This window comes from Urocampus carinirostris, chromosome 10, assembly GCF_059441175.1.
Source record: "Urocampus carinirostris isolate Australia breed hairy pipefish chromosome 10, RoL_Ucar_1.0, whole genome shotgun sequence".
NCBI lineage: Eukaryota > Metazoa > Chordata > Actinopteri > Syngnathiformes > Syngnathidae > Urocampus > Urocampus carinirostris.
Window position 1 is genome coordinate 43207793 of NC_142358.1, and position 26355 is coordinate 43234147.

Genomic DNA, 26355 nt, shown 5'->3' on the forward strand with positions numbered 1-26355 from the left:
GCGCTCAAGTTTATTATAAGGAAATTAGTGATCTTATCATAAGATCGATGTTTTTCGAGATGTTATTTCCGATAACTAAATGATTATTTCGTGTGGGTAACAGAACTGAGTTTAGGCGTAACTACATTCTACCTGAGGAGGGTTAGTTAAGGTTAAGGACAAATAACTTATTCTTAAAAGGATCATTTCTTATGCTAGTTAGAACACGCAAAGGACACATAGGACCACAAACACTTTGTGTTTATCTGCAGTCTTTTCCTCATGTTGAGGTTTTTGAGTTTTTCCTTGCCCTCATGTTGGTTCCAGATCAGGGGATGCTGTCATAATAGTCTGAAAAAATAGTCTGTGTAATAACCTGTGCAGCCCTTTGAGACTCTTTGTGATTGAGGGATATACAAATAAAAATGACTTGACTTTTCCTAAAAATCACAATGACCCCTAACTGGTGAGCCTTTTTTCAAGAACGGTGCCACAGGATTCCCAGGTATTCTTTGAGGAACTCACCTTGGTCATCCCTGAACCACTAAAGCAACAAAAATTTAAAAAAAATAACCATCAGGTTTTCTGTTTTCATAAAACAAAGGATTTCTCTAACTGGGGGAGAAAGGTTCTTTTTTTCTTGTTCTCATTACCGACGCCCCAAAGCAGAGGGCTCCCCCTTGTGGCTTCAACATGCACTGCAACTGCAAAAAAACAGGACATTTGTTCCAGATTGACATTTATTGTGAGACGACTCCTTTATATATATATTTATCTATATACACGATTTTTTCTCTCTCAACACTTAAAAATGTACACAAGCAAAAAAAAAAAAATCAATCATAAATTAATCCCGCTCGACCGACGCGGTGGACACAAAGAAGCGGCTGGTTAACTTGTTTGAGTTAGTTCTACTAAGAGACAAATATATACAGATTATTTTTCCCCCCCACACTGTGAGTTGACTACTACTAGGTTTGCTACATACACGGACACTTCTCTATCAAAAGGATGAGGTCTTAAAGGGACAGTGTGCATTGTTTGACCACTAGATGTCACTGTATTGTGTAATGCCATTAAACACGAATACTACAAGCACGGGGAAGTATACAAAGTGAGCATTTTTCCTCTCATTGTGATGCTTTTTGAGGTTTTGGGGCATTCTTAGATGCAAGATGGCCGACAATCGTGTCAGCTCCTTATAGACAGTTCTTGAACTTTCCCTTTGTGTGAATTTCCCTTCGGGGATGAATAAAGTATCTATCTATTCATAAAAAAAACAAAAAAAACATCTGTATATCATAGTTCGAGTACTGACTTGTGTTTTTTAATTCAAGTTGTTTTGACCACTAAGAGGTTCTTAATAACACACACTGTCCCTTTAAAATGTGGCAGTTCGGTGGTGCCTTCGCTTTGGACCGAAATTCCAAATTCCCACTTTTGAATCGTGTTCCTCTCGGATCTCTGTGATTTATGACAAAAACGCACATACGAAGGTGATACTTTTAAAGCAAATTTGAAGATTTTTAGCCAGAAAACGGGAATCTGGGATAATAGAAGCACTGCTACACTTGGACCTCGCTGGAGTCCGGAAGAGTTAAGAAGACAAACATGCAAGCCGACAGAGTAAAGTCTAAATATGGATACTGATCGAGTACTTGGATTCCATCGATACTATTGTCTCGGGATGGATACGGTCTTCCCATTTTAACGATCCCTTTAAATATGTCGGCCGTGGGCCATCACAGAATACATTAAAACTTTCAAATTCGATCAAATTGTGATTACTTTATCTGGGCTGACTTAATTTTCAAAATATCGTGCAATAGAAGGTATTTTAGTCTTGTTGACACTCTTAAAACAGTATTTGTGAGATTTTGGGTTCCACTCTCTTGATTATTGTTCTGGAAAAGTTGTATTTATTTCTTGTGTATTATTTGCCCTCATGTAGGTTATAGATCAGGGGATGGTGTCATAAAAGTCTGTAGTTTGCAATAGTCTTTGAACTGTGCAGCCCTTTTAGACTCTGTGATTAGGGGCCAAACAAATAAACATGACTTGACTTGAGGCTTTTGAGTTTTACCTTGCCCTGATGTAGGTTTTAGATCAGGGGATGGTGTCAAAATAGTCTTTAGTTTGCAATAGTCTTTGAACTGTGCATCCCTTAGAGACTCCTTGTAATAAAGGGCGTCGCAAATAAACAGGACTTGAGGTTTTTCCTTGCCCTCCTCATGTTGGTTTTAGATCAGGGGATGGTGTCATAATAGTCTGTAGTTTGCAATAATCTGTGGTCTGTGCAGCCCCTTGAGACTATTTGTGATTAAGGGCCAAACAAATAAACATGACTTGAGGTTTTTGAGTTTTTCCTTGCCCTCATGTAGGTTTTAGATCAGGGGATGGTGTCATAATAGTCTGTGGTTTGCAATTATCTGTGGTCTGTGCAGCCCTTTGAGACTTTGTGATTAAGGGTGTCACAAATAAACAGGACTTGACTTGTACACTTCTAAAGTTAGCATTGAAGTTACTAAAATAGAATGTTCAGTGTCTAAATCTCGGTGCTTTGTTTATCGTAATTCTAAACCAACTGAGGGGAACGGTTTCCATTGTTCAATAAATAAAACGAAACAGTAACGGGTTGGTATTGATCGATACTACCCCGCATTTACTTGGATACTGAAATTCCCAGTTTTGCCCGCCTCTAGTTTTTTTACATAACATATTTGAAGTTAATCTTGTAAGTCATGGTTTATCGGTTATTTTTAATTGACGTTTTCAGCGATTCAGTGTCAATCGGCTTTAAAGCGGCTTAGTATAAAAAAGTTGTTACTGTAGAGTCAAACGAACGCTGCGATTATGTCGTCGTACTGCTAACGATTGTTCAAGTCGACCATCGGGTCATTTTGAACATATCGTCGCATGATCATGGGTCATAAACCAATGAAGGCAAACAAAACAATCCAAAGAGTCGTCCGGGAACTTTTCGAGAAGACCCAAACGCACGAATGACTCGACCACGATGGCTTGGCAGAAAAATCGACTCGGTTCCCAAGCAAAGGCACCGCCCCCGCTTGTTTTCGTGTTCTGTGGTAGGGTGAGAACCCACTCGCGTTAAACATGCATCCTACGCAAAATTGTGCGCATTTCCCATCGGGGTTTTTCCCCGTTATTGCACGCGAGCCGCTCGATTTGCATGCAAATCTGTCAAGAAGTGAGTGAGGTGGCACACTTAGCTTGGCCTAAACACGGAACACACACACTCGTCATACTCGGAAGAATTCGATGGAAAGACATCTAATGGCCCTCGCCTTCCGATTCTTGGCTTACAATTATCTTTTTACAATTCTAAGAGAAAACGTACACACATAGATCACTGCAGCCTGACTTGTAAACGAGACTGCGTTCCACTTTGAACATTTCCCTTCCCGAGTACGTGATTTTCAAGGTTTTTTTATTCTGAGAATTCTAAGTACGCTAAAAACAACCCCCGCGTATTTGAGATGTCACCAACTTTCGCACTCAAAATGGACATCTCTTATTTCACCGTGGATTATATTTGATATCATTTTGCTTTAAGTCACTGGCTACGTACACGTGCGGGAAATAATCCGATCGGACGTGGACTATTGGCAGTATTCAGAATTATATACACACAAAACAATCCTATAGAGTTCTTAATCCTCCTGAAATGACTTCATTCTTTCATTTTCAGATACACAAGTCGTCCCATGGATTTTTTTCCCCTCATCCGGGATATTAAGTACGCAAACTCCAGCTTAATCCCTTAAAAAGTGCTATGTATATTGCTCAATTTCTCCGGGGGCTTTTCCATTTATTTTCTTCCGCCAAGCCAAAAATGCCAGGTATTTCCATCCACTTATAATGTAAGTCTATGCTTCTGGCCAGGCAGATAACAAGCACATCTTGCTGGTACAATGTATGTTCTTTTGGAATACGAGACTTCTCTTGAATTTGGTAAATGACAAAAAAATTGTTCATTATTTAATGTTGAAAAGTCTCATCTCATCTCATTAGCTGCACCACTTATCCTCAGTAGGGTCACAGGGGTGCTGGAGCCCATCCCAGCAATCATCGGGCAGTGGGCAGGGGACACCCTCTGCTTGCCAGCCAAACGCAGGGCACACAGGGACAGACAACTCACTCGATCATTCACACCCAGGGACAATTTGGACCGGCCAATTCACCTGAAATGCATGTCTTTGAAATGTGGGAGGAAACCGGAGTGCCCGGAAGAAACCAACGGAAGCACGGGGAGAACATACAAACTCCGCACAGGAAGTCCGGTAGCTGGATTTGAACCCACACAGGAGATTCCCAAGACCTTAGAACTGTGCCGCACACGCGCTAACCACTGCGCCGCCGTGCTGCTCATGTTGAAAAGTAAAATCTATTATTTATTTCATACTCTTACCCATAACTTGTTATTTGAAACGGCTTGTAAATTTGATGGCACCATCAGGATGGCACTTTTTCTTTTTGACATGTTACAATGACAAGAGGGCAGCACGGCGGGACAGTGGTTAGCGTGTGTGCGGCACAGTTCTGAGGTCATGAGATCGAACCTCCTGTGTGGAGTTTGCATGTCCCCCCCGTGCTTGTGGGCACTCCAGTTTCCTCCCACATTCCAAAAACATGCATGTCAGGTTGATTGGCCTGTCCAAATTGTCCCTAGATGGGAATGAGAGTGTCCCCTGCCCACTGCCCGAAGACAGTCGGGATGGACTCCAACACCGTCGTGACCCTACTGAGGATAAGCGGTGCAGATAGTGGATGGATGGATGGGTCGCCCTTGTCATCAGATTACTCGAAAACGGCTTATTCGTTTGTCTCTAGGCATATAAACCCTGCATTCAGATTGCTCCAAATATCCAATACCCTTTCCGATCCGATCATTGCCCGCACGGAAACACAGTCATCGTTATTTCCTCCGTAGTTCTCAGTAAAGTCCTCATCCACAAGGAAATGAAATGCAAGTACGTACATTTGAGTGCCACTTGGTGAGCAGGTAAAAGGTTTTGGGGCGTGACATTCCACCATCGGGTTACAATTCGCGTGACAATCATTCTAACAGGTGACGTATTCGGCGTCCCGACATTCTGACGAGAATTTCTGTTAAAACACAAAAATAGCGTGAAAATCCACAGATCTGAGCGACGCCGGGATCGGTGTATTAGGAGACTCGAGTGAAAAAAAGAAAGGTGTTTTTTCCCGTGACGGGACGAGGCGCGGGATTCGGGCCCTCGGCCTCAAGGCGACTGGGGGCCCGAGCGGTAACCCTTCAAGCTGCCCAGCAGACTTTGCACGCCCTTTTTAACGCGGCGGGCCACCGAATCGGCGGGCGGGGTGGGCAGGCAGGACACCAGGCTGGGGGGACGGGCATCCAGACATTTCTGGTACCGCAGCTGGGGAAACAAACAAAAAATGCATCTTTAAAATCAACACAGAATGAAATGCATCTTAAAGCTCTGGCACGGTACAACAGAGAAAAATAAAACTTCCTTTCCCTCATCCGATATCCTAGAGCAGGGGTGGCGAACACGCGGCTCTTGGCCAATCAGAATGCAGCTCTTTATCTCATCATATTTTCTATATACTGTGGCTCTTCGCCTCGTTTCATGTTTAGTTTTTTTCCCCCTCTTAAAAGACACTTGAATCCATCACAGTTAATAACTAAAAATAATCAGGTCAAAAGACAGTCTCAAGTGCGTGGTGTGGCTCTTTGACTCTCACAGTTAAAAATGTCGAGTCTTTGTGTCAAACTTGTTCACCAATCCTGCTGGTTTAAGATCAGGTATTTGTGTAATTTTGTACCTGTAATCCTGTGCAGTCCTTTGAGACATTTTTGTGATTAAGGGCTATATAAATAAATGTGACTTGACTTGACTTGACTAGAGGGTCGGGAACCTTTATGACCTGAACAAAACAAAACTCAACAGAACCACAAAACCCGCTCTCCAGACAATAGCTTATTCTTCACCCCATTGTTTCCCCATGTGATAATTTGATATAATAATTCGAATATGCCAGTGTCCCATATTATTATAAATATACAACCTCAAAATTTGTTTCTTCTTGACATTGAGAATTAGCCTTGGCTAAAAACGTTCTAGTATGTGACACGAGTTTATGGAGCATACCTGTCCCTTTTTCAAATAAACAAGTCTTAAACTCAAATTGTTGAGGCTCATCACGACTGTCATTTTTGCCCTAAATAACGGTTTCAAAACAAGGTGCGAGCAAAGTCATTTCTCAAATATGTCACTAACTACTGCAAACGACAATACTAACCTATTTACCTTCAGTGAAGACGGAGGTGGGTGAGGAGGAGGAGCGGTGTACGCGCTGTGTGTATAGCTCCGCCTCTTCCAACTGCCGACCCAATCAAATTGCTCTGGGTGCTTTGCTAAAGCATTTTGGCTGTTGACAATTTATTCTGTGGCTTTTTTTCATAAAATGTCTGAGCAAGGAACATAGAGTGTTTAATAAGCTTCCATATAAAGGATGATTTGGCGATTGACAGCCAAAACAGTGTCTGGTGGTGTGACAACTTGACTGTCGTCGAGTTTGTGTCCTATATATACCGGACTGAACCATTCCATTGGCGTCGCACGTGATATAATTTTCTTCCTAACAGTCAATCATGTAAATATTTGCGCAGTATCCATTTTTTTCTATGAAAAGAGCCATCGGTGACAGACCCCTGTTCTCAACAGTCGTATAGTAATCCCTTACTGTGTTGTGGTTTACCTTTAAGGTTTTGATACGACGCAGATTTTCATTGTTTTCTGCATTCTCATTGGCTAAACAGTCGCCCAGCCCCTTTTAGCCTGTGCGCCTATAACATTGCAATTAAGTGCGTAAAACAACTTGACCGACCTACGCGTAAATAGTTTTCAATGTCGAGTTTCTCTAAAAGCCATCGTGTCAACAAAACTCTCTGGCACCCACAAAATGCAGAGGAAGATGCTTTCTATAACCCACAAACTTGGACCTATCCACATGCTAGAGAAAGTTAAGAGCATTTTCCCAGTAACATCCACATGATGGTGACAGACTCAAATCTAAAGTAAAGTGGATTGTTTAGAAACTTTTAGAAGCAATCTTTGAATTTTTCTTATGGCCTGTCAAACAAATTGGAAAATAATAGAATATAACATAGGTGCATCATTCAATTTTTTGGGGGGCCAAATTGAGATTTTTGCCAAAATCAAGTTCCCGCATAAATATACTTTGTTTGTGCAAGTGCGCGAGCTGCTCAACAGATCAATAGTTTACCTTTTCAGTCCTATTGCAACAAAACTCACATAATAATCAAATCACCTAAAAAAATTGGTATGGCAGGTTGAAGCCAAAGGCTTGTAAGAGAACTGTCCCCAAAATAACATGCTATACAGTATGAGTGCGGGGAATAATCCGATCGGAATTGGACTATTGGCAGTATTCACAATTATATACACACAAAAAAAATCCTATAAAGTTCTTAATCCTACCGAAATGACTTCAGCTTTATTTTTCGGATACATTCTCAAGTCGTCCCATGGCATTTTATTATTTATTCAAAGCACTGGTTTTTGAGTTTTTCCTTGCCCTCATGTAGGTTTTAGATCAGGGGAAGGTGTAATAAGTCTGTAGTCTGTGCTAGTCTCTGGTCTGTGGAGCCCTTTGAGACTCTTTGTGATTAAGGGCGCCAAAAATAAAAATGTCTTTGACTTGAATTGAGTGTTGGTTATGCCAATTGTGCAATATAGTAGCAAGATTATTTTCAAAATTATAATTTGACGGGACAGAAATTATTTGTTCCTCCAGCTTCAGTTCATTTCGAGACCTTTAATTTAGGACCAACTCGACAAAAAACAACACAAAAAACACAATTGAAATAAATGATAGAAAAATACACCCTCATCATGCCTGGTGTACAATAGCTGGCCAGCTTTTAGCCATGGCTAAAAAAACGTTGGTAGGACGGCCATTTTTCATTAAATGCAATTTGGATACCAAACATTTGAATGCCTTACGTTTGAATTAACAAATTCAATGCCTTTTGGGATTTTCAAGGATCCTCGAGAACCCCGAATCGTGTTCCCTAAAACGCATTCGGCTCCGATTTCAAAGAGAAGAAGACTGACCATGCAGGCGGCCTGGACGGCCTCGCTGAGGCTGGCGGCGTTGGGCTCGCACCAGAACTTGTGGCAGGTGAATTCTCGCGGGCCGTCGGCCATGATGAAGGCGAAGGTGTGCACGTCTTTGCCCACGCCCATGAAGGACAGGAAGCGAACGCGGCACTCCCGCACCACTTCCTCCGTCTGAAATTAGGAAAACGAAAGAATTGTTCTCCACCGAAATGAAATCGATAGCGCCACGTGACCTACTGCGATAGTCTAACCGAAAAACACGGTGTTTTTTATCATGGATTTATCGTTCCGCCATATTAATTGAGTCATGGAGTCCAGAATTCCCACGTATCGGGGTTTAACAGCCGGCCAATCAGAAGCGTGTTTTAATGGTACGAGTTAATAAAGGCCAAGCAGAAGTTTGTGAGACTTTGATGGGCTGGTGAAGTTCATATCAGGCCTAAAAAAAATCCAGGACAGTATAAAAGCCTGAACTCGACAAATAATATAATAAACAAAAAAAAAAACAAAAACAAAAAAAAAAAAAAACAATGAATAAATAAATTAATACATAGAGAAAACAAAAAAAATACCCAAAATATGAAATTAAAAAAAGCAGACATAAAAAAAAAACCTTAAATACAAAATAAACTCAAAAGACAAATAAGTAAATATTACAAAATAAATGAATACAAATGAATGAATACAAATAGATTAAAAAATAAATAAAACAAACAAAAACATAAGTAAAAAAAGAAATCTGTTAATAAAATTGAATATTTAATCAACAAAAACACACAATAGAAAATGGTACATGCATAAATATAAAAATAGAAATATAAAAAAATATAAATCAAAAAAAGGAAAATATATATATTTTATTTAAAAGTAATAACCAACCAAAGATTTTAATAAAGAAAATTAGTATTTATTTTCATATTTTTTTAAACAAATCAATTAAAATAAATGAAATAGAAAAAAGAAGAAAAAATATCCCCAATTTTATATAAAAAATACAATAAACCAAAAATAGACAAGCATCTTGGAGACGTAACTCATCAAACTCACAAACGCTGTAATTTTTTGTAATTTGTAGTTGATAATGTTCGTCTTGGGATCAAGAGATCGCCGGTTCGATTCCCGGATCCTCCGTGTTATATGTGGAGGTGTCCTTGGGCAAGACACTGAATCCCTAATGCCCCCCGATAGCAGGTAGTTGCCTTGCATGGCTGACGCTAATATCGTGTGTGTGAATGGGTAAGTGTGAAGCACATTGTAAAGCGCTTTGGGAGCCTTACATTGACTTGAAAAGCGCTATAGAAATGCAGACAATTTACCATTAAACTGAATTTTCACACTTTATTTGCGAGAAGGTAAGGGGATTTTGGCCGTCTGAAAACAAAATGGCCAGCGTTGGGGCGCACAGCATGCACGCTATGCTGACGATGAAGTGATATTTGCCGTCCCCGATGACAAACAGCCCAGCCCCTCGAAAGGGGGATATTTGCTGTTTCAGACATCGAACACCTCGTCGTGCAGCCCATCTCTACACCAGACAGAATGCTTCAAATCTGGTTTACTTTTGTTCTGTTCTTGTTGAATTCCACAGTTCAAATATGTTTTGGTCAACGTTGCGACAAACATCACATCACAAACAACAAAAAAACCTGCTCCTTCGCATGTCTGTTTTGAGATTTCATTTTCCATGGAAAATGGTGGAAAACGCCATAAAAACGATAGCTATAAAAATAGATGAAGGCTTGAAGGAAAGCCAATGAAACAATGCCACAGAGCCACATCGCTTAGAGCGAGGCACAAAAACCTATACCAATTGGGTAATGCCTTCCAAAATCCCATTTATTTACATCTTTCAGGAAATTAGACAAAATCGGATGCCTTTTCATACGTCATCTACAGCAGTGTTTTTCAACCAGTGTCCCGGGGCACGCTAGACCTTGTCCAGTGTGCTGCTGGAATTTGCCCGATTTGATCTTTCCAAAAAATCAGCCCATTATTCAGAATTTTTCTATCTTCAGACATGGAACTGTAATAGTCATCGATATTAGTAGCAGTTTAGTAGATATTAGTGGCAGTACTAATTATCTGCTCATGAGGTAGCAGAGTACATTTAATAACTTAATTTGTTTAACAAAGCGGTTTAAGATTGCACTGCAAAAAATGACATAAATAAAGCACATCATTATTTTCTTCTTTTTCTATACTAATGATCTGCTTGTGCGCTCTGTGGTTCGCAATCCATCCATCCATCCATCCATCCATTATCTGCACCGCGTGTCATCAGTAGGGTCGCGGGGGTGCTGGAGCCCATCCCAGCTATCTTCGGGCAGTGGGCAGGGAACACCCTCCCTCGCTCGCTCATTCACACCTAGAGACAATTTGGACCAGCCAATTAACCTGACATGCATGTTTTTGGAATGTGGGAGTAAACCGGAGCGCCTCGGGGAAACCCACGCAAGCACAGGGAGAACATGCAAACTCCACAAAGGAAGGTTTGATCTCCCGACCTCAGAACTGTGCCGCACACGCGCTAACCACTGCCCCACCGTGCTGCCCTAGTTCGGAATCAACAGTTGCAAAAATGGCCCACCTGCTTGTCGAGTATGGTGAGCGTGGCGGGCGCCACGTTGACCGAGACGGGTGTCCAGCTGCTTCTCTCTTTTCCCCGCACGGCCGCCTCCAGCGCCTCGTTGATGACGTCCATACCTGAGCGGAACACCTTTGATGAGGACGAGGAGGAGAAGAAGAATAAACGGAGGGCCAAAACCCGGACTTACCCACAGGCTTGAGGACCGGCTCGCTGCCGAGGTGGAAGACTTGGAAACGCTGGAAAAGTTCGTTTTTGGGAGCCGGGAACTCTGCCGGGGGCGGTGACGAAAATCTTTTAAATAAAAGGGCCGACCCGTATGATAATGCCGTTTCCAAAATTCGCCTTACCCTCAACCGAGAGAGGCTTGCCCGTGTCCGAGCTGAGTCGAGCCAGGCCCGGCTTGGAAGCTTTTCTTTCCATCATGATCTACCGAAAGAAAATAACAACATTTGAAGACTGTGGGCTTGGCCGGAAGATCTACAGTTTCTCCCGAGTGATGAAGACATGTAAGCAGGGACTGGAGCGACTTGGTTTTTCCTGTAACTCCCTCAAAAAAGTCTTCTTAGCGTTAGGGCTGGACTAACAACCCTTTCGATTGTCGACGAGTCACCAAATAAATCGGATAATTATTATTTTTTCTCTCTAAAAATGAGCAAAAGGTAGATCTAAAGACGAGACACAGATTAATAAACGCAAGAAAAATGTGTACAATAAAGAATACATCTTTTATTGAACATATTGCCGATTTGTCCAAAAAAATGTAATAAAAATGCCCTAAAACCAATTAGACAAAGTGCTCGATGAGTAGCAAAATAAAACCAAGAAAAAAAACATTTATTAATGACAGGCAAAAAATAAATTAAAATGAAGTCAACATTTTTATTTATGTAAGCGTGCATTTTGTGCATTTTTAAGCGCGCATTTTATTGAAATGTTGAATGATGAAAAGAAACGAAGAATATTCGAGATTAATTTAAATAACCAATCATCTGTAAATAACCCATATTTATCATTGATCGCTGTAAAGTAAGCTTAAACGCATTTCCTCAAAAGTGTGTATTTCTAATCAGAATGTCTCTCTGTTTCAAAATGTTGGTACCGCCCCAGGGCGAGGGGCAAAGGGGCGTTTTTTTTCTTTTTTATCTTTGTCCAACCCATTGTGACTTAAATAAAATACAATGTAGTGGGGGAAGGGCTTCAGAGGGAAGGAACGCGGCCAGAGAGACGACCGCGGGGAAATTCCTCCTCTCCTGGCCTCTCCCCCTCTCCAACTGGCAGTTGTAAAAAGTCTAATGTCTGGTGTATTTTTTTAGCGTTAGCCAACTTTTAAAAAGCTCTCCCACATGTAAGAGGTCGATTGAGACCCCACAATCGCTGCCATCACAGCTGCTGACTACCGGGTTTTTAAATTGTTTTCTGTTTTTCTTTGCATTGTGGTAATTGTACTGCTTTAGTATTCTATGTTACTTTTACATGATATATGTCTATGTGCACTATAGGGGACAGCTTTTAATTTCATGAAAATCTGTGACATGACAATCGAGGCTCTCAGTTCTATCCTACCTTGGAGCACATTTCGTGCAAAGTGGTGGCGATGTTCTTAGCAGGCGAGTCGCAGCGAAACACGTGACACTTAAGCACCTGCGTCAGGTTGTCCCGGGCCACGTACGCAAAATCCCTGCGGGGAGGATATCAAACAGTGAGATTTCAAATATCTGTAAACGAGACACATCACACAGTGCACAAAGAAGGGGGAAAGGAAAATGCCTTAAGAATACCTTTCTCTGTTGGAGCGGCGTAAAAGCGGCATGGGAGGAAAGACATAAGCGTTAGAAAAGCAAAAGGATAAAAGTTAAATCGTGAAAAAGCATCCTTCCAAGACAGAGGTTTATTTTAAAATGGGATTTTTGCAATCAATCAATGCTACTTTTGAAGATTCCTTTTTCAAAACCTCAAGTAGACCCTGAGGTGCCTTCATGCAGAATGAAATGAAATGATCTGATTTATATAGCGCTTTTCAAGTCAATGACTTCCCAAAGCGCTTTACATTGTGCTTCACATTTCCCAATAGCGGCCGTGATCTGTGCAGCCATGTAAGGCGCTAACCTGCTTATTGGGGGTATTGGGGGTTCAGTGTCTTACCCAAGGACACTTCGGCATGTAACACGGACAAGCCGGGATTTGAACTGGGATCCCTTAATCCTAAAACGATCGCTCTACCTCCTGAGCTACTGCCGCCCCAAGATTGTGAAGCTCGCCATGCAACAGGCACTTGGAGTTACAGGAATCTTCTTGCAGAGATACTACAAATCAAGTGGATCAAAGACCCAAAAGCTCTGTTTAGAGATCAACAACCAAATAGTCAATCTTTATATACTGTATGAAAATGTGACACACCTCCATTGAGTATAAGAAATACTCAAAAGTCACGGCACCACAACAAAATAAATTAAAAAAGGGGTGTTTGTTCTCATCGCTTGTTTTTTTTGTATTTTTGCACATGAGAAGAAAGGAGATCAATGAAGCAGCCAGTTATTTCACGTTTATGCCTTTTAACCCCTTACCGTACCTGTAAAATCCAAATCTAAGATGTCCCCAAAGTCAATTGAATGCTGTGCTTGGACCGTTTGGAGGCTATGGAGAATTTCGGTCTCTTTTGCAATGGTACCACTCGAAGGTTTTGTCCCAAACTGAAATAATCACTGCAAGTGCTACTTACAATGATTTATCTGAATTGGAAAACACCGAAATAGAAGGTTTTTATTTTCGCCTGACTTTTTTTTTTTTTTTTTGTAATTAAATGCCTGCAGATGAGTGAAGCATGGGCATCTTGGATGGAAAACACTCACGGTCTGAAATCTAAACATTGTAAAGGTAGGTTAAGGCGTTACCAAAAGTACCCATTAGGAGACGACCAGTTCACAGCCCTTAAAACTTAGTTTTTGTCTTTTATTTTGGCCAATTTTTAGACATTGTGAAAGAGTTTTGAATGTAGGACTTCTCTCTCTAAATGTGAATCCATGACTGTGTACACCTGCGGGTAATAATGGTACTTACAATTGACTTTGCTTACTTTTGAATACACACGGGAAATGTTTAAATACGTTAGGAATTTCATTGGCTAACCAATATGTCAATCAACATTTGAATTGGTCACTGTTGGCTAAAGCTTCTTGAATCTGAATTGTTTTTTTTCCAATACAACGCAGGCGAAGGAATAAAGCTTGTAATTGTTTAGAGTGGTGTCAATCGAAAGGCCAGAGGCTACAACCATATTAGAAATCATTGGACGGGTCTGTTTGTTTTTAAAGGGGGAGTTATGGTCCGAAACGAACGAGTTACAACAAGGATCATTTAATGATGCAGGAATACATTGAGGCGATTTTTTTTAATCTTTCGGCATTATTGTGTTTTGAGGTAAATATTTTCCAAGGTTGGATTCACTGTGCTATTTGCAGAAGTCGTACCATGAGTTATAAGTGAGATGGAGATGTTTAAGTGATGAGTATATTTTGAAACGGTCATCATATCTTGAACGCCAAGAGTTTGCGCTTTCCGATGATATGTGTCGTGCCGAATTTTAGTGAATGGTGACATCGCGATAAACGGCTTTTTGATCAGGCGCCTGACGGTCTGCCGGCGGAACGTTAAGGGGTTAAGACACACTCTTTATATTTTTCCTTTAGGTCATTTCTTTCGGTTTCCAACATTTTGGGTCGCATCCCAACACCGAGCCGATTTTGCCATAAACGAACCTGCCGTTGTCCCGACCGACGCCCCAGACGCGAATGCTGCCGATGGGTTGAGTGTGCAGCAGCGTCTGGCCCAGCGGATCGATCAGGTTCATGGTGTCGCTCTCCAGAACCATCAGCATGTCTTTGCCCTGCGACATTGGAAACAAAAAACCACAAGTTAGACGGCACATGTCAAAACGAATTTCATAATCAATGAGTCGGTCGATTATTTTTAAATGGTCTTTTCAAGTGACTGAAGACCTCCCAAAGCGCTTTACAATGTGGTTCACACTTTTCCCTTTTACACACTCACTAACTGATAGCAGTGTCAGCCATGCAAGGCAACTACCTGCTATTGGGGGCATTAGGGATTCAGTATCTTACCCAAGGACACTTCGACATATAACACGGATGGGTTGGGAATCAAACCTGAGATCTCTTGATCCCAAGACGAGCACTCTACCTCCTAAGCTAATGCCGCCCAGTAAATCAGTTAAACTTGCTTTTATTTAAGCACGAATTTCAGTTACACGTTAAAACTACCTTTAAAATATATAATATCTCTGTTAAAGAATTAGTAGACACTTAAAATACGGAGGGAATACATCAATGGATACTAAACCTGCAAGGAGAACAGACCTCCGATTAGAAAATCCTACCTGTTCTAAGAGCTATCCCCGAGTCCTTTTTTTATTAAATCTCCTAAGTTGCAAAAGTGGATCTGCCCTAAAGGGTGTGGGTATCAAAGAATAGCAAAATGATTGGATGGTAGTGGCAATGATGTAAACGGTTAATGATAGTCGGTTAAATGAAACAGTGTTTTTACGATTAATCAATACAAAATAAGAAACGATTGTCGAATGACTGGGCAATAAACAAAAGTACATACAAATCTTCATATAGACCACCTGCGAGTATGTAAGATACTTTGTTCCTACCACATGATCCAAAGACTATATTTGGACTTATAATAGAAAACAAAAGAGAAATAGCAAATACATTTATTTTATGTGTAGCATTTTTTTCTATCCACTAAAAAGGGTTTTAAAAAATGGAACCCATTTTTCATAACATTGTCCAAATATTTGTTTTGGGTTAAATCTTTGAATATAAGCAACATTCCCAATAAGAAAATGATATATAATATGCTTAAGAATCTTCCCCTTGTGTAGATCCATCCATCCATCCATTATCTGTACCGCTTATCCTCAGTAGGGTCACGGGGGGGTGCTGGAGCCCATCCCTGCTATCTTTGGGCAGTGAACTGGTTGCCAGCCAGTCACAGGGCACACAGACAATTTGCTTGGTCATTCACACCTAGAGACAATTTGGACCGGCCAATCCACCTGACATGCATGTTTTTGGAATGTGGGAGGAAACCGGAGTGCCCGGAGGAAACCCAGACAAGCACGGGGAGAACATGCAAACTCCACACAGGAGGTTCGATCTCATGACCTCAAAACTGTGCCGCACATACGCTAACCACTGCACCGCCGTGCTGCCCACCCCCTTGTGTAGAGCTAAACATTAATACTATTGTTATTTTATTGTATTTTATTAACTTAATATCTTAATATTTCCGTTCCTTCGAAAAATTATTCACTTGGTTTGATGATGAAACAGTTAACAATGCAATGCAATGTTCAATTAAAAAAAGGAATATAAAGAATGCAAGATCACTTTTTTTACAAAAACGGTCTTGGCGCTCTCTGCTGGACCAAAGTGAAACAACCAAATCAGGGGCAATTAGGGTCTTTTCAATTGCCGACGCTTTTCGTCGATGAGTTTTTGCATCCCCGGTCCAAAGCGTCTGCCGGCAGTCTCTCACCTCTCCCCAGATGCCGGCAGTGTCGTGCAGGTTGTGCTTGTGGTAGGACAGCTGTCGGATGCAGTTGTTGACGGCCACGCTGCTCCGGCCCGGCGCCATGTCCTCCTCCGACATCTCCACCCAGCCCAGAGAGCGCACCGCGAAACACTGCCCGCACAAGACACACACCTTCAAACCAAATTTTCCACTCACAAATAAAACATTTAAAAAAAAGAGAAAAGACCCAGGAGGTTGGCTGAAATATGACCCCAAAATCTACACCAAGGGTCTCAAACTCAATTGAGTCGGGGGCCTCAGTGTTCTGGTTTGGCGCGTCCCTGCCTCCTAGACGCATGATTTTTGCTGGGGGCACATAGTCTCAAATCAACGTGCGTCCCTGGGACGCAACTTTTTTGACACAAAATTGTCACCATTACCCGATTACATTTTTTTTAAAACAAAGATTTACCGCACTCCAAACTTATCGTCAGGCAGATCCGGCGGATGTTGTTTTGGTCTCACGGTTCGAGTTTTCGTCTGCACGCCGATCTCGAGTTGTGTGGTGAAAAGTCCGTCTCTTTTTAGAGAACTGGATTTTTCGGCTCAACTCATTCAAGAGAGCCGGCTCTCAAACGGCTCCCTTGCTTTAATGCATTACATTACGAATGATGATGATGTATAAAGAAGTTAAGAAAAAAAGGAAGTATAAAAGGAGAAAATGAAAAAAGGACAGGTTTGCGGTTATCCCTTTAATCGGTATATTACCAGCAATGATTTGATGCAGAAAATGAATTCATAATTTGATGATTAAAACTAAATGAATATATAGATTTTTATTATATATTTGTCACCGATTTACAATTTCAACCTCGATAAGACTAAATTTCGGGGAGCCATAGATCTCTGTTGGAACCCATAGATTTTTGAGCATGCGAGTCCCCGGGACTCGTCACTTTTCAGAGGTAAAATGAACATTGGGGCTTTGTGAGCTAGGATCGAGGTGAGGTCGGGCCAAATGGGCTTTACCGCAAAAACAGCGCTGATAAAAACCTTTTGTTGATCTTAAAGGGACAGTGTTTTAGAATTGTCCACTAAGATATAATGTGCTACCAAAAATGAAGACTACAAACTACAGAGACTGAAAGTTAGCAAAAAGCACCAAAGATGGGATTTTGTTAAAAAAAAAAAAAATTTAAAAAAGGAAAACAGGAATAAATAGAAAAGAAGGGGAAAATAAAGCAAAAAAGGAAAAATTGAGAAAAAGAAAAAAGGAATTAAGGAGAAAAAGACAAAAACAAAACATTATTTTTTTTCATTTTTTGTCCTTTTTTTCCTTTTAAATTTTCTTATTTCTCTTCAAAAGTATTTTAGTGCGTTTTGGTCGATTTGAGTCCCCGCATTATATCTCCTTCCGTTGTGCTTTTAGTACTTGTTTTCAGTGGCACAACCGAAAAAGAAAAGAAGGAGAAAATAAAGCAATCCGATTGGAATTTAACTATTGGCAGTATTCAGAATTATATGCTTATAATTTGAATCAACATTGTTGTGCTGAAACAAATGTAGTATTATGACTACTTGGGGTCAGCATATATTCCACACTGTCACTTTAAGGTTCATCTCAAAATGGCAACAGACCGTCCATTACCTTGCTTTCTAAATCCGTGCAGGGAGGAGTCGTCTTTTCTTCATCCTCAGGCTGGGAGATGTTGTAGCTACGAGAAGATGAGGGACAGTCGAGAAAGTAAATCAAGAAGACCAAAACCCAAAATCTCTTGCCATCGTAGCGAGAGAACCTACTTGAGATTGATGGAAGCGTAACGTAGCGTGGCGCCCTCAAACTCTCGCAGGCTTTGATCGGACGCCGCTTCTCCTTCGTCCTGAGGACAGAGATTATCAAGAGTCCGTTGTGAGCCCAAAATGCGGTTTGGAGTTACCTTCCACGGCTCTTCGTCGGCAACGCCATCTTCGGAAAACTGAGCCCAAGACTCCTGGGAAATAACAACCCGTTCCTTTCAAGTTTACGATCCAAAAACCGGACCGCAAAAAATAATACATATATATATTTTGAAAGCAGGGCACCTCGGGTTCCTCGCAGGGCGTGGTCTCCAGGGACATGGTGGAGGACAGCATGGAGTCGCCCACCTTGCCCAGGGGCGAGGGGGGTTCCCATTGGGTGGTGCCTGTGGGGATGTGCCAGTAGTACGTGCCAGAGGTGTCGCGCACCCTCATCCAGCCGGCCGGCAGCTCCGTGTCCGTCTCGAAGGCGTTCGAATCCCAGAAGGAGTCTGGAAGGGAACAAACCAGATCTTGTTCGGTGTGTGCGTACGCAGGAGCGACGATATCGTTTTTTCAGGGGCGATACCAGTTATTAGTATCAAGAGGAGGCCAAAAACCGATATTTGGAACCCGTATTCCTTTGCTGTAAAAGTTCAAAAATAAGTGTAAGAAATGTTGAATTAAAAAAAAAAAGGAAAAAAGAAAGAATATCTGATAGGAATTTAAATAAAGCTTCATTCAATCTCTGAAGAAACCTTTTAAAGTAAATAAACTAGAATTAACACAACTAACATGACTCATCGATTTAACGTACTTGGTGTCTCATAAATCACTCGATACAACGAATCGATGATCTCAATAGTCGCCAAGGCTCTATTTTAAGCGTTGTCGATGAGTTGTTGCAGCCCCGGCTAGCGCTCACCTCTATTGCCATTGGGAGAAGACGCGACGTCGTCGGCGGGGTCGTCCCGAGCGGCGACGGGCCAGACGACCTCGTCGTCGTCGTTGGGAGTGCCGCCGATATCGCCGAACAGGAGGCAAGCGTTCCGTCCCCCGTCCCTTCCTCCCCTGGAGGCCTCGTCCCCGTCCGGACCCGCTTCCTCCGCCTTCTCGCATTTGTGGTCCTCCTCCTTCTCCTGGCCCACCACGCGGAGGAGGACGGGCTCGTCGAGGATGTTGTCGGCCTCCTGCCGGACGACGTCCTTGGGCGACTCGTCCGGCGGCGCGTCCGGGTTGCCGTTGTGGCTGATGTTGCAGTTGTGGTCCTGCTGGTTGCGGCCGCCCTTGCGCAGTTGGTTCTGGCCTTCTTTGTGCCACTTGGCGTTGTTCCCCCCCGTGGATTCGCGGTCGCACCATTCGTTCATCTTGTTCTTCTTCAGCTCCTGCTCACGCTGCTTGTTGGCCACGTACGGACCCAGCTCCTCGCCGTCTTCGTGGCCGCCCATTGTCGATTTGTGGTCTGCGTGGCTAGAGAAGGAAAAAGGCAGCTGTCAGACTGAAGTCAAAGCTTTTGTCTGGGAGACGCTTTCATATCCATTTTATCCAATAGACATAGAAAAGTTTTTTTCTCTCACTTGGTGCAACCAATTGGAGTTAGCCATCCATGATAGAGCATGATAATTATCAGGTCAATAGTCATGTAAGTTAATGATGATTCTTCGCATACTTTTTAAGGAACAATTTCACTTTGACAAATTTAATATTAAGTATTTAGTTGTTCTTTGAGTCAGTCGCAGTGGGGCAAAAAAATATTCTTTTGCTAGGGTTTATTTCTTCCCACTGTTTCGTCCTCATCTGAGCAAGCCTCCGGAAATAAAAATGATATTTATTGCATTTATTTAAAATGTTCCTCCTACATAGGTAAAAATCTACTTCCATTATTTATTGGAGCTTACCACATTAAAAAACATCATTGTGTATAAAGCTTAACATAACATTAGTAGAATTATTAAATGCCCTTAGTGGTTACAGTGAATGAATGTGGATTTGAACCCATCACCTCAGAACTGTGCCATGGACGCGCTAACCACTCAGCTGCCACACCACAGCTACTATTTTCAGTATTTGAAAAATTATTTTTCTCATTTTTCATCCCCTTTTTATCCCCCCCAAAACATGCAATTAGAACCATACACAGGTTAGGATATCGAGATTATACTCGTATTTTATTCCTGCAGACCAAATTATTATAATTGGATGATTTAGTAACATTTTTCACGGCACAACTGCTATTTAAGGTCAACAAAAACATAGTGCCAGAAAACATCCAAAAATGATTCATTCTGAAAAAGGGAAATGATAACTTAAGGGGCTGTCGTCAATTTATAATCCCAAAGGTGAGAACCACCAGGAAAAGGATGTGTGTGTCTGTGTACGGAGTCAAACTTTGGAACAATTTACAAGACCAGATCAAACAATGTCCAACTATTCACTTGTTCAAATTTAAATACAAAAAAACATCACTGGCGGAATACAGTGATGAAGAAAATGGGGTAGATTGGGAATAGTGCATCTAGAACTATGGTTCACTTTCTGTTATTCTTGCTATTGTTATATAATAACTGTTATTATTAATATTATTACTATTCTTCTTATTATCATTGGTGTATTTAATAGGGAAGATGAAGGGGTAGGCAAAATAAGCATTTGCTTCTTACTACCCCTTTTCGAACCCATTATGTAACATTATTTTGATGTTGAGTTATTGTTTTTGTTCTGTTTTTATTCCAATGTTGGAAATAAAGTTTTCATTCATTCATTCATTCATTCTATTTTATAAAAGTGACGCTTAAAAAGTTACTTATTAAAATATACAAACAATATTCAACTAAAAATGTTATAGATTACTTAAAATGGCAGTTGATACTGCCGTGAGCATTTATTTGGCCTCTTTTACCACCATTTTTTAATGTTTTATTTTGTATTGTACAGTTTGTTAATTTATCACTAACATTTGTATGTAGTACCCTGACTAAAGATAGATCCATTGCCTTGTCCTACTTCATCTTTGTTCCTAGGGTCCTGGTGGTTAAGATTCGGCACTCTTACTGTCGCTATCCAGGTTTGATCCCCGTTTCTACCATTGTTGTGCAGTTGCGGTCAGTGATAAGTATCAACTGATCAATAAATAAACGAATATGGTAATACACTGGTGTGCATTTCCATTTTTATCCGCGCACAAGGCGCGTGTGTTATTTTATTATAAGGCGTATGTTCATATTTTTTGGCTAATTCGGGGTTTTAGGGTACGCCTTTAAGTCCTGAAAATACAGTCGATAACCTAGTGGCCAAGTATAATTTTCTCATTTTGCTACAATATTAAAAAATAATAATTAGATAAAATAGTTCTTCAAATGATTCTCTTCTTGGGAATGTTACTTAAACTAGCAGAATTTCTTTCCATACTATACAAATCTTCCCCATTGTGTTTTGTGAGAAAAACACACTTATACAGTAAATATCGAAATATCAAAAACAATGCAATTAAACAATTAAATCTAATGTGTACATTTCTATGCAAAATAAAAACAAAAATCACAATTTGCAGAAAACTTTGCTTATTTAATCTATTTTTTCTTTTTCTTTTTTTTTAGAAACATAGCACCAATGCAAAATTAAGGCATTTTCTTACTTTCCTGCATAAGATAACTGCAAAAAAGATGAATTCATTTGCAGATAATGTTGCCAATTTTAATCATAAATGGTTTCATTTTACTGGTTTTAAAATAATTTATTAGATAAAAATAAGTAATAATCATTAAAAATATCACATCGCATTTCTCATTAAATTGAATTATTGACTTTGAAATAAAAGTTCACGTAAAATAAAACTTTAGTACTAAGTATTTCATTTAAGGATTGTGTTTTTAAGGTTCTGTTGGTATTATACCAAATCATGCATGGACTTGCTCCCTCATATCTTTCAGATTTCATTTCCCCCTATGTTCCGGTCCGGAAATCTGACAGTGTTTTCCATTTGGGACCTTGGTGCTGTGGAATGCTCTTCCCCCTGAGAGTGGATCTGCAACCTCCGTGGAACTGTTTAAATCTAGGCTTAAAACACACTTCTATTCTATAGCATATGAATCACCTAGATTTTATGCTTAAAATATATGTGTATTATTTATTATTGCAACATCTGTTGCAGCCTTGTCATCCTGGAAGGGAGATGACTGCATGTGCAGTCCATTCTCAAGGTTTCTTCATTTTCATCATGTTGAGGTTTTTGAGTTTTTCCTTGCCCTCATGTCGGTTTTAGATCAAGGGATGGTGTCATAAAAGTCTTTGGTTTGCAATAATCTGTGGTCTGTGCAGCCCTTTGAGACTCCTTGTGATTAAGGGCCAAACAAATAAACATGACTACTTATTTATTCATAAAAGAAGAAAAATGAGGTAAAAGTTATCAGCCCGAGAAAAAAAAAGACCAGATAATGACCACTTGGCACCACGCTTTAATATTCAATCAACTGAGAACATTTGTTAGAAGGATTCTAAGCATTTATATTGCTCATTTGAATAGATTTTGATTTTCTACACAAGCTAAGGAGATCATTTCTCCCCAAGAGGCTCTTTAACTCCACCCCGGGGAGTAAAAGCCCATATTAAACCCCACCCCTACATTTGCATATTACCCTATTTTTATAGCAGTGTGTATTTTCCGTAGCACTATTTAAATACTCTATAGCAACACGTTATATTGGGTATTTTTGAATTCTATTTCTTTAATTTTTTTATTTTATTTTTCAACACAAGGATACTGCTGGAAGTGTGAATTTCCCTACCGGGATGAATAAAGTATCTATCTATCTATATCTACAAGCGACGCAATGCGTATTGCACAATTTCATCCTCATTTTTTCAGAACAAAATGTTTTTTTTCTAAAATCAGTATTGCCTGTCTGCTGCCTGTGAATGCTGAGGTTTGCTCATACAGTGTATGAAGACCGAGATAACATTTTCCACCAAGAAACAACAGTGAGCGAGATCAGGGGGCCTCTCTACTAGTATCTGATTTTTGTGGGGAAGCAAACTCTACCCCAAAAAATGGCCGGGAGAGGGATAGGTGCCGCCAGGCTGTACTTGCCCAAGATACACCACAGGAGGTAGTGATCCTACAACCATGTTAAGGGATCTGTGAACCGGGATACAAATTTTATTACAACTTGGTCACGTCGCCTCTCAATCTCTATAAAAAATTGTTGTCCTTAATTTCTAATAAATTCCTTTAGTACTTGCCCGAAGCAAGTATATTTATTCTCTTAGTGTTTATAGTGCTGTATTTAATATTCCAAGTTAAAAATTTGCGTTTTTACGACAACGCTGGTTTTATTTTAATTATTTTTGAATTTATTGTCATTTCATGTTTCAGCACGGCACCCCAGTGGTTAGCGCGCGTGAGGCACAGTTCTGAGGTCATGCGATCGAACCTCCTGTGTGGAGTTTGCATGTTCTCCCCGAGCTTGCGCGAGTTTCCACTGGGCACTCCGGTTTCCTCCCACATTCCAAAAGCATGTTAGGTTAATTGGCCGGTCCAAATGGTCCCTTGGTAGGAATGAGCGAGCGAATTGTCTGTCCCAGTTTAGGGTGTCCCCTGCCCACACCCCGGAGATAGCTGGGATGGGCTCCAGCACCCCCACGACCCTACTGAGGATAAGCGGTACAGATAATGGATGGATTTCTTTACTACTTGCCCGAAGCAAGTATATTTCTTTGCTGACCATTCTCTTAGTATTTATAGTGCTGTATTTAACAACAATTGCGTTTTTACGACAACACCTGTTTCATTTTAATTCTTTTAGAATTTAGAATTTATTGTCATCTTATGCCAACGCCGTGAACATTATTTCCAACGAGCCGAGATCGGACGTGGCATTCTAAGACATACATATCATAACAAAAATCTGATAAATAGGCCTACATTCTATGTTTATCGTGAAATAAGAGTAAGTAAGAGGAACATCAAATAGGTTTATCAAAAATCACAGTGAAATTGCAGTGATTTTTATCCTATTTTATTGAGAATGTTGAAGAAAACGACGACGTCTGTTTATTGCATTCCAGCTCAGTGAGCTCGCTTTATTTGAAGGATTGAATTGCGCAGTCACACAAAAAATAACCAGGAGAGAGAAATAAATACAAGACGGGGATTAAAACATCATTCACGAGTGGAATTTTACACCGTCCTCATCCATTGAATTAGAGACGTCCTTTGGCTGCGCACACAACCGTTAGGACATTATCGCCATTCCACGAATATATACATGGCATCGCGGTGACATTGGGAAATCAAACTGAGTAAATAAAATAACAGTATAAGAGATATGTTGTTTTAATGGAATTGAATTCGGGATGCAGATGATAACAAGGGCCAACGACGGTCGCTGCCTCCACCATTTTGGCTAAGCTAACGTTAGCATCTCCAAGCGTCACTGTAACGTCGAATGAAAGAGGAAAACTGAAGTTATTGGCCGCTGTCAAGCTTACCTTGAGGCCCAAAAGCTGTCCAGTTCAGCGAGCTAGCTACATGTCGAACTGCCTTCGAGGCGGATGAAGCGTAGACGAACCAGCGGTTCTGGGTTCCGAACCGTCTTCGATGGGGGGGACGGATGAGGAAAGTGGGTGGAGTCGGGTGTAGGGCAGGGGCGGGGTTAGAGACGTGACGTCAGAAGAGGCCTTCGCTGATGTTCATTTGATTTATAAACGGACCCATTCAAGTTTATCGTTCAAGGTGATTTTCGTTTGGACCAAAGTTAAGACCCTTTGTCAAAGCTAAATAAAAGTCGTATCTATCCATCTATCTACCTTGGTCATATCCCTCAAGAGGGGTGACCGAGAGCAAGACAAACACATGCACAAAAACAAAGAAAATTAATAAGGGAAAAAGTAGCACAAAACACAAATAATTTGAGCATGGCCAACCCAAATGCCCAAACAAGTTAGGCACCTCGGCACCTAAGTTGGTCATGCTTTCGTCCCTCCAGATGAAACGGGACACAAGAAAGCGGCCATGTCTCTCGGGTCAAGATGACACTGTTCGACAGCAGGGCCCGACAGCTTTCACTGGTTTACCCCTGCCGCATCATACCGGTGCCCTGCCCATCCCTTGGAAAGCGTCTGAACATCCCACTATCCTTTTACAACACCTCTCCACTCATTCCTATCACATAGCTGTCAACCTCCACGTCGCCATGCCCGGACAAACTGTCGTATTTTCCCTTACAAAATACATAATAATCTTACACCATATATTTTTTTGGGGGGGATGATGCATAATGGGAAATCCCCAGGCAGCACACCTTCCGCACAGTAACACAAAACCGCTCGCTTCGTTTGCAACGGAAAAAAAACGATACCGAGATAGAGGCTATACCCATCATTGACAAATTTGGGTTTTTCCGTACAGATTTCCTTGTACGTCGTACATGTCTTAAAATGCATCACAAACGTACTTTGTACGGTAAAAACGTACAGCTTGACAGGTATGCTATCACCAACAAGAGCTCTAGCTTCCACAAGATTTAGACCTCTTTCCTGCAGTGCACTCATAACACCTTGAAGTCTTGATATTCAATTTTGATGATAATTAGCATATTTTTTGCCCCAAATAGTCTATTGCAGTGGTGGACTGTCAGGGACTGCAAGGTCTTCTCTGCTGTTCTTGAAAAATTCTAAATCACGTGATGTTAATTCGATTTCATCCATGAATACTACCCATATTTCAGCATTTTAAATATCAGATGTCAGGCATTGCTTGTTGCTAGGGATAGAAATCTGTCCAGATTCTTTCACAATCAGCCGGCCCCGAGGCAATACATATGTGCGGATAAATCCGTTGGTTTAGACCAGGGATGTCAAACTCATTTTAACTCGGGGGCCACACGATAGAACAAACATTCTGTCGGGGGCCGGACTAGTACATTAAAGAGAAAGAAAAAAAGAGATAACGAAATAAGAGAAAGAGGGAGGGAAAAGGAGAGAGGGCGGGACAAAGAAAGAAAAAGAGAGTGAGGGAGAGAGCGTGAGAAACAAAAGAGATAAAAAGAGAAGTCGTGAGAGAAGGGGGAAGTAAAGGGAGAGGAAGAAAAAAATCCAAAGAGAAATAGAAAGACAAAAGGAGAGAACAGTTGGGTCTGGCATCCTTCGACGAGGAGACGCCGCTCACCCAATTTCAGGTGAGAAAAGACAAGATTTCCTAACCATGATCATGTTCAGACCTAAATATTCCTTTTTAAAAAAATGGGGAGGCAGTAGCTCAGGAGGTAAAGCGATCGTCTTAGGATTAAGGGATCCCAGTTCGAATCCCGGCTTGTCCGTGTTACATGT

At 41.0% G+C, this 26355-nt stretch overlaps 1 protein-coding gene across 1 annotated transcript; it reads right to left on the reverse strand.

The window, feature by feature from the left end:
* Window positions 1-701: 701 nt before the first annotated feature.
* Window positions 702-24645, reverse strand: apbb1 (amyloid beta precursor protein binding family B member 1). The gene is made up of 14 exons (XM_088345903.1): window positions 24517-24645; window positions 18956-19500; window positions 18337-18542; window positions 18192-18245; window positions 18055-18134; window positions 17903-17969; window positions 16279-16425; window positions 14472-14599; window positions 12280-12394; window positions 11064-11142; window positions 10904-10984; window positions 10717-10832; window positions 8124-8300; window positions 702-5399 (listed from the first exon to the last, which is right to left on the reverse strand). The coding sequence occupies exons 2-14, from the start codon at window positions 19476-19478 to the stop codon at window positions 5244-5246; spliced, it is 1929 nt and encodes a 642-aa protein (XP_088202029.1). The 5' UTR covers window positions 19479-19500; window positions 24517-24645; the 3' UTR covers window positions 702-5243.
* Window positions 24646-26355: the final 1710 nt, after the last annotated feature.